General features: G+C 43.0%; 1 protein-coding gene across 1 annotated transcript; it reads left to right on the top strand.

The window, feature by feature from the left end:
* The first annotated feature begins 698 nt into the window (after window positions 1-698).
* On the top strand, window positions 699-3859 carry fjx1 (four-jointed box kinase 1). Its single transcript, XM_020615201.1, has one exon. It carries the CDS (start codon window positions 1089-1091, stop codon window positions 2370-2372), a length of 1284 nt encoding a protein of 427 aa, XP_020470857.1. The 5' UTR covers window positions 699-1088; the 3' UTR covers window positions 2373-3859.
* The last annotated feature ends 5847 nt before the right edge of the window (window positions 3860-9706 follow it).

Raw genomic sequence — 9706 nt, 5'->3', positions numbered from 1 at the left:
AGTCTTTGGGAACTGGGAAAGTCACATTTTGATGTTTTGGCTCTGTACTCAATTTGTCAGGCCCTTCAGGAGTTGATTTTTTGTTTTGCCTTCAGTTTGGTCTTCAAACACTTGGCCAGACTAGACCATTCCAGTATTTGGGTATAAAAGAATGTCTTGTCTGTACGTTTTGGATCATCCTGCCTCATTCTATTAAAACGGGGGTGTAAAAGGGGCATTGTCTCCTATGTCCACCTAATTTGTGAGCACTCCCTCAGTGCTGAAAGTCAACACTTTAACCACTGGTATATTTTCCTTCCAAATCCAATGTGCTGGAGAGATGAGGAACAAAGAAAATGTGCGGATACTGTTTTATGTGGACCATAACGATTTTATGGTGGCCATAAATAAAACACAGAATTAAAAAGAAAAAAATTAAGAGAACACAACTGAGCAAGCAGAGTTGGCTCTGTTCCAACCTCGCCGACTTGCTTCATTAACTCGGTTGTTGGTGCATAGGCAATAAATATACATTATTTAAAATGTTGACATTATTCCTGACCAATTATCATAATGCCTGCTTTTCTTAATGCAGTAGAACACACACAGCATACAGCGCAGTGCACTTGCTCCGCTCCTCTCTGAATCCTCCTCCATATGACCCGCCCACCATCTCGGGACTGGAGTCACGTGTCTCACCGCCTAGTGTCTTTCTGTGAGCCGACACAGCCACAAATCACACGCACCCAGCAAACTGTTGAAAGAGGGGCACGCTGAGAATCGGAGAGGCGAACACGGACAGAAAGCGCCTACGATGCTGGTGGGTTGCAATGTAGAAGGCAACCACCGTGAGGATCCAAATGAGGAGAGGCACGACGCGGCATCTGAACAGGACGGGGGATGAGATGCACACTGTTTCTGAGACCCTATTCTTCCTGTGATTTTAAACTGTCCGCCTGGGAGCCACAGGGCTCGGGAAGTGTACGGGACACGGGGCGCACAGCAGCCTCTTCGGGTCAGCTGTGGATTAAAGGCACTAGGCTCTTTTTGCAGCTTGCTTGAATCTGCTGGACCTCTGTAAGTCTCTGAAAGGAAGGGTCGTCTTCACAATGAGGGCTGTTACAGTAAACTTGTTCGCTCTGCTCTTCCTTTGCGCCCTCGCAAGTGTTTTCTATGTCTGGAGCGCACTGGAAACCCGTTTGGAGCGACACAAGCGGGGGTTCCTAGTACCGGGCGGAGGGTCTTTTCCCCAAGGTCTCCCAGCGGACCTCTCCGCCAAAACTTTTCGGGCATTGCTCGCGGTCCCAGCAGCAAAAAGACCGCACTTGGGGGGTAGACTTGAGGCTCACAACCTCACCCATCAAACTGTCTCTGCAGTTATTCGAGATTACCATGTGAATGAGGGTAACAAGAGGTCAGCGAGGCTGGAGGGCCCGGTCGAGTTAGGCTCCCCGGTGGAGGATGGGATATTTTGGAGTGAGTGGCTGGAAGATCTCCTCCCTCTCGGCTTCACGGAGGAATATGCTCGGAACTGGCGAGAGAGAGCCAGGACATACCGAATAGTGAAGCTGGAGCCTGGATGCGGCAGGATATCCAATCAGCTCGCCACTTTTGCAGATGGGACCAAAGCGTGTGTGCGTTACGGGATAAACGCGGATCAGGTGCAAGGAGAAACTCTGACATATTACCTTGCCAGTTTGCTGGGCATCACAAACCTGCCTCCTCTAATACTGTCCCAGCTGAACAGTGACAGTGAACAATGGGCGGCCGTGCGGACTCGCGTACGTGATTTACAGTGGAGTGACCGAGCTGTGGTTTCTCTAACTGAGTGGGTCTCCAACCTGACCGGGGTGGTCACACCTGCACCGCTTAGACAGGAGAGCAGCGGGCTGCATCCTGTGCTTGAGGAGCTCTGGAACAAGACGACGGCAGAGCTGCTGGAGCTAATGCAGTGGACCGACCTGATCATATTTGACTACCTGACTGCAAACTTCGACAGGCTCGTCAGCAATCTGTTCAGCCTGCAGTGGGACTCGCGCGTAATGGAGAGGGACACCAACAACCTCCTCAAAACACCTCGAGGTGATCTTGTATTCATCGACAACGAGGCCGGACTAGTGCACGGATTTCGGGTCTTAAATATGTGGGAGAAATATCATAATACAGTGATAAGCTCGGTGTGTGTGTTCAGAAAAAGGACCGCGCAGCGCGTGGCGGAGCTGCACAGGCGCAGAGACTCCAGGAAAAGGCTGCTGGAGCTCTACAGAGACAGCGAGCCTTTGTCTCTCGAATTAGGATTTCTCTCAGATGAGCACGCCGGTGTTCTGCAGGACAGGATAGACAGATTATACAAACACATTTTGCATTGCCAAGGCAAGTACAGCCAGCTGTGAACATTCAGCATGCACAGGTGATGGATTTGTTGTCTGCACAGTATAACGAGCCTCGCAAAAGCGATTGGCACACCTGTGTTTAACTGATGCACATTATACAAAAGCTGTCTTGAATATCCAGCTGAACTACCTCTTGTGAATAAAATGTGTTGCCTACTTTATAAATAAGTACATTTGACACACGTTTATAAGCTCCCTGGTGAGATTTTCACTGTACTGTGTGCCTCACAAAGGAATGACTGAGGCCAGTTTATCCTCTCCTAGGCTTCTTCACTCCACAGATGCTTGCTGAATAGGAATCAATGTAAAAGAGTAGGCTATGTTAGTGACTATGGTATTATAATGCAGCCTTCATTTCTGTGTTTGGATTATTGCCTTGTGTTCAGTAGTCCCAATGAGAAACTTCTAAGCCTTAACATTCAGTAAGTTGACTTTAGAATACTGTATTTCTCTTGATATCTGGCTCGCTTTTATAGATCGTTTGCACAGTACATTGTCATAGCAGCACCTGCACTCTTGTAATTGTGTTGACTGCATATTCAGCCTTAAAGTCACAGGTGTATCATATCCATTGTACATGTTGTAAATTGCAAATATCATCTGCCAACCTGTTTTGAATATTTGATGCTCCACTAATTTAATGTGCATTGTAACATTCCAAAATCCCTCTCCTTTTCGATAAATACACCATAATTTAATTGAACTCTTATGCAAATGTGTTTTGTGTGCTGTTTGTACTTAACTGCCTTATTAGAGCGCATCAAATATTTAATTAGATTGTGTAAAGCGCTGGGATTTTTCAGGCCTCTTTACCTGCCTATTACAGAGAACTCATTTTGTTGTGGAAATATCTTGTAGTGGCACACTGTTCCCCAGGAGCCATTCTGTCAACCACAGGCACACCGCAACAGGAAACTCTAATCCCCTTTATAATCGCACAGAATGATGAGCTAAAGGAGACTACATCATTTGACATCCTTTGAAAAGGGTTTAACTGTTCACTAACTATATGAAAATATCCTCCTTTTCCAGAACAGAAGAACGATTTCACACTAGTAATATCAACAGTCAATCTACAGCCAAGACTGGAGGGCATATTGATTCAGTGTGTTTAGCTGGGAAGTAAGAAAACTCCCTTAGTGTGAGCATGTGCTGCTCAGAGGCCGAACCCAAATTAACAAGAGCTTTGGTCTCAGAGGAGAGCGTTGTTTACAGTTTTTCACAGACTGAATTGTGAAAGGTATTCAAGAGAAAAAGCAGGATATTACTGGAAGGTCAGTTGTATTATTTTGCCTTTTGCAGAAAGCTTTTATCTCACGCTACTCCATCAATCTTTCATTTAACCCTTTTGAAAGCATGCTTTCCTCATTAGTTCTGCCACAGGCCAGGCTCTGTGTCTGATTTCTGCTTCTAGACTTGTGAGCACATCAGAGGAAAGGTCAATGATCAAGCTTTTGAAGATCTAATTCTTTCCAGCCTCTGGCTACTCTGCACCTCATCTGGCTTTTTTTTTTTTTTTTTTAAACAATGTTTTTATATGGCCAACTCCACGGCACAACACTGCTGTTTGTACAGTTCCATAGATGAGTGCATCCTGTTCAAAAAGTGGCCCAATTTATACTCGCACCTCATTTTATGGCTTCCAGCACGCGAGTCAGAGATTTGTTCCTTTCCTTGCTCGGTCACTCCATAGTGGCAGGGAAGCAGCAGAGGTTTAAGCAGGTGTAACTGGCAGCTTTTTCCAGACTAACTGCCTGCTGCAGCTGTAATAGGGACTTGGGGATCAATATGCGCACTGACCATTGTATAGGGGAATGCAGGTCATGTTGGTGTGCTGGTTGCTGGGTGAAGGGTTAGTGTGTGAGCAGAGGGGTTGCAAAGCCCGTTCCTGCAGCTGTGCATGGTGCTCCAAGCATGTCTGCTAATGCTGAACACAGCAAATAGATTTATGAGAGGCTGCAGACACCAGGGATTAAACATAAAATGCTAGGCTGAGGTAAAGTGCATGTCTAAAACAGACTCACAACCCATCATCCTTTCCTGCTTCACGTGATTTCCCTCCCTCTATATTTCACTCACCCTTCCTGCTTCACATCTGTCTTCACTGTTAACATCACTGTCAACTTCATTTGCCAGCTAAATAGAAAATGAAGGTTTAATTTTCCTAATTCTTTTTTTTTTCTTTTGTGGATTTCTTCCCACAGTAAAGCAATAAAAACAATTTTCAACCAGGGACCAAGCTGGCTGTAATCACACTAATGGTGGATTTCAAAGAAGTTGTTTAATCACCCTTTTAGCTGTTCACATATGTTCCTCCCTCACTCTTCCTGCCTGGCTTATTTCAGATCACCACACCAAACTCCTTCAAGTCCTCCCTTTTTTCCACCCAGAGGCAACAGCATTTCCATGCTACGTGAGAAGGTCTAATGAGAGCAGCTTGTCTTAGCTTGTGGCATCAGAGCAGTATGCCCTTACACATGCCAATGTCCTGCAGTTTCTTCCAGATGTGCTTGTCTTCTATGTGAGCAAGCTGAATCACAGGACAGTCATACAGCTAGAGGCCCACAGCAGGTCCCAGCACAATTTCTTTGTGCACATTGCAAACATTCCAGAAATGCTGAGGGAGGATCGTCTCCATAGAAATACAAACGCACACAGACACTTCTCAGGCAGGCAAGTGTAAGGAGTCCCAGCTGTGTACATAAACCATTTTGAAAGTTGGATGAGATCCTCTTCCATTATTTTTAAAAAAGCTAAATAAAGTCAGAATTATTAATAAGTTATACTAAAAGCTATTTATACTGATTACAGTAACATTTTAAAGGAATAGTAACACACTTTGGGAGCTGCCTATTAGAAATCAATGCCACTTTCCTGTTTGTCAGGTCAGTTCATGGCCGATTCCATCAGCCTAGCTTATATTAAAGATGTGAAACAGCAAGCTGGCTCTGTTCAAACGTAAGAAAATCCACTCACCAGAGCCTCTGAAGCTCACTAATTTACAAAATATATCTTATTTGTTTAATCCACTTAAAAAAATACACATTGATTTGCAGGTTCACCAATGGGACTGTTTCTTGACCGAGACCAGTGGCATGCTAAAGTCTCTACTAGATGATGTCAACATGACTTAAGAAGTAACTGTCCCCGGCCAAGAAATAGTCCAGTACCTGACCCCATGTGAACCCCCTTTTTTGTGAAAGTATAAAAATGATTCTTAACATGTTAATTACTGAGGTGCTGACAGTAGCTGGATTTTTTTTGTTATGCTCTGACGGAGCCAGGTTAGCTATGTCCTCCTATTTCCAGTTGTTTTGCTCAGTTCAAAAAACAGGCAGCCTACTGTAGCCTTGTATTGTTCAGATAGACATGAGAGAGGTATGAAGAGGGTCTAGTATATTTCCCACAGTGAACCTTTCCTTCATGATATAACTCGTCAAGCCTGCAACATATAAATACATGTCTAATAGAGAAGACACAGCCACAATCTGCATTTGCTTAATTACAGTACAGTATTTTGCATGATTTAAAATAAAAATTTTCAGTGCTCTGGACAAAAAAAAGTTGGATGACTTGCCAGACACCAGATGACTAACTGACTTCTACTATCCATTGTCCCAGTGAGCCTGCCGTGTGTGGACAGACTTAACTGGCATTCTTTCATGGCTAGCAGAGTGCAGGGACCTTCCTGCACATGACTGAATGATTTCATTATGAAATGTGGCACATACCGAGGGAGAGTCGCTTAGTCACAGCTGAATGAATACGGGACATAAAGGGTAAAACTTGGGGGCCAGGGCAGTTTCTTTAGGGGTTTTGGCAGTGGTAAAGACTGCACATCCAGGCTGTGGTGTGCCTGGAGGGCTGGCACAAAGCCTGGTTTTGTCCAAACCAGAGTTATGAACATGAGGTCAGAGCCTTTAGCCATTCATTTTCAAGACAAAGTAGAAGCTAATGAGAAACAGAGACAAGCAGCGGGCTGCACATACCTCAGCTAATAAGAGGAGAAAAAATGTGCTAAGTGACCTCTCCTGTTTTCATTTCACCATCTCAAATCTAAAGATGCCTTTTCTTTGTCTTTACCTATTATGTCAGTGTTAAACTCTGTTAGTTTTTCCAGTTGGTGCCTATCCATGCTTTTGGATTTGTGGTATGCTGTCACATTTCATTACATGCTGTGAGTTTAACAAGTGTGTGCACCTGGAAACAGCACAAGAGACCCGGGTTTGTTCATCTCTGCCATATGGTTTTACTTTTAAAATCAACTGTGATACCACACAAGAGTATAATAAATGAGAGTGAACAAGAATATAAAAAGGGAGAGATAAATGTTAAAAGAGAAGACGAGTCAACAGGTAATATGTCAGGACAATGAGTTTGTGTATGTGATCATGTACAACTCAACTCCTTTCCTGACCATGTGATTTTCCTAAAATCTGATGACAGATGTCTTCAGCCACTAAACTTGCATCCTCAAGTGAGGGATTGGTCTTTGCGGGGCGCTGCCACAGTGAATCATACACAAGAGAACAAACTAATACATCTGTTGCCCACTACCTCAGGGCTTCCTTGCTGGCAGATTATGAAACCGATTACATCCTGTTTGTCCATTTCCATCACAAAAGCCTGTTTCTTTCATTGCACTACTGTATTTTTTCTGACATCACCACATTGGAAAAAACAGACATATGACATTTTTATACTCCTGAGATTTGGATCATAAATATAGCCTACAGTATATACAAATAGACAGAGACATCTGCACTAAACTGTTTTTGAAACAAGAACTGTTTAACCTCGATTTAGATTCCCTCTGTTTTTCTTAATACGATTTGCTTCATGCCAGTCATAGCATGCATAAAATAAATCCTGATTAATTTCACCACTTAATTCCATCCTATTTGTTATGCTTCATCCCTCACACTCTTCAAAATGCCAGACCATAGCCTGTAGAAAGTCATAAGCCTCATTTGATTTCATGAAAAAAAAATGCATTTTATATCATTAAAGGTGCATTAACTATGATTTTACACCTTGTATGATAAATCAAGTGAAAATGGGATAGGACATGCTGTTGGTCCACTATATTACAACCTTCTATGACAGCCTGCCACTTACAGCACTTCTGTTGTTATTCCAGCTTCTCTATGTGGTCAAAATATGGTCTATAGATTAGCCCCATCTGCCACCTAATGAATGTTATAAGTAGTCATCTCAAACACCAAGCCATGGAGGACCTCTACAAGTCTGAAATAGTGGCTGCCAGAATGAAGAAGTTGTGTTATTTTGCACAGAGTGAATGGATCAAAGAAGGAGTAAAAACCAGGGTTCACATCGGTTTGATGCCTTTAGATGGTGAGCATTAAAAGCAACCAAAATAATGAAGATGTACATTGTAAGTTCAGGAGCAGGACCATGCCTTAACACACACCTGTCACCTGACTATAAATACCCCGCACTCCAGCTACCGAGTGCTTTTGTTTCTCGTAAACCCACCTGCCCTCCCCTTCTGAGCTGGTCTTTCTCTGTCCTCTTCTTTTCCTTTGCGTTCTTCTGCTTCCCATTGGGGATCCACTATGCCTGGGAGCCACACATATTCTCCAGAAGCCTTCTCCCAAGATGCCCTAACAGACACCGAGCAGCATCAGTATGAATCACACAAACCCACCTCATCCACATCAACATTAGTCATAAGTGGTCCTGCCTAGTGAACTCAAATTTGTCTCAGATGTGGCATTCTTCCTTCTGGATGTTTTGGCATCTAAAATTAATGTGTTTGCTTGATCGTTGTGAGCGACCTAGCATGGTCAAGATTTGACCTTTGTATTGCATAATATGATATTAATTTCAGAGTAATTTGAAACTGTGCAGTGTTAGTGTTTTGTGTCATATTAGCAGCAACCAAAGCATTCTGCTGGACTGACAAATTTACTCATTAGTCAGCTAATACTAGCTTCGGACTAAAGGCTGCATTTTGTACAGTTTGTCACAGGCTATGATATTATGCTGTTGTTTGGAAACAGGATGTGATGGGACAGACGAAGAGCAGTTAGGAGCGACTTATGGTGCCAGTTTATTTTGAGTCTCACTAGACCCCCTAGTGGCTGAAAAGAAATTAAGTTGAGTAACTTTAATAAATGTACTGTTATATCTCAGAATATAAAAGACTATATTTACAGGTAAAATGTGTATGCTGTAATGCTATGAATAAAGCTGGCATATTATCATGGCCCTCCACAAACCAACAGTACAAAATCCAAGTGAGTAAAAGAAATAAATCCAGCATGTTTTTTTATTCATCCATTGTAGCACGTCTTCAAATGTAGTTTTCTTAATTTAACCTAGTGTTACCGAGGCATGACATTAGCTCTCTTGTAAGAATTTTGCTGTATTCAAATGTTTTAAGTTGCTTTTTCCCTACTTGCTGCAATGTTGCACAGCATTTGACTGACTTGTTTAATGGATTTTGATATTCCTCTGGGTGATGCCTATTGATGCCTCAGTACAGGCAGGGGACCAATTTCAAGTACATGTTTCACTCATTTGCATCTGGGTTCATCTCTATGTAAATGCGAATTAGTATGCTTATGGAAATGACTGTTATTTCTCTGTCTTTTGCTGGAAATAATAACCAATCACATTCATGGGGGAGATAATCTTCCATTTTGCTGTTGAATACATCTTTCTTTTGACCACCTGCACCTAGCTGAAATATTTGTATGCAAATGTTATGAGGGAAGGCTGATGAATCAGCCTCAGTGCCAGGGGAAGTGTTGATTGGTCCAAATTAGCTGGTTGGACATTATGGTTATGTCTGCCTAACATGGTTGAGAGAAGGCCCCTTCTAATTCTGAAAAGGCATATGCAAATGCTGCACCACTTAGCAGACTTCACTTCTATATCTGACACAGCACTTATAGAACCTTACTCCTACTCAACAGCTTGAAAATATCTGTTCATTTCTGGTACACTCATGTGTCAGTGAAGTTTTTGTTTAGTTCAGTATGCTGTGACTGTAGGCTTTGTTCTCTCCATGCCTGAAGTGCAGAGAGAATCAATACACAGAAGGGCAAGAGGACATGTAATACTTGATGACAAAATACCTACAACCAGCAAGTGCACATTGTTTCCTACTGGCTGACCACTCGCACCCTGAATGTTAGTGTCGGCTGGAGGCTGTACACTGTCGGAGATCTTCGTGCCGTTACTCAGGGTGGTTATTTTGAATTGTAACACCCATTGGCTTTGTTGCTGCTCAGTAATTTGGTCATTTCTATGTAAACTGTGGTTTGCGCCACCATAGGAAGGCTGTTGTACCCCACAAATGGTCCAGC

This window comes from Monopterus albus, unplaced genomic scaffold, assembly GCF_001952655.1.
Source record: "Monopterus albus unplaced genomic scaffold, M_albus_1.0 scaffold160.1, whole genome shotgun sequence".
Taxonomy (NCBI): Eukaryota; Metazoa; Chordata; class Actinopteri; order Synbranchiformes; family Synbranchidae; genus Monopterus; species Monopterus albus.
This window is presented reverse-complemented; position numbering and strand designations above follow the sequence as displayed.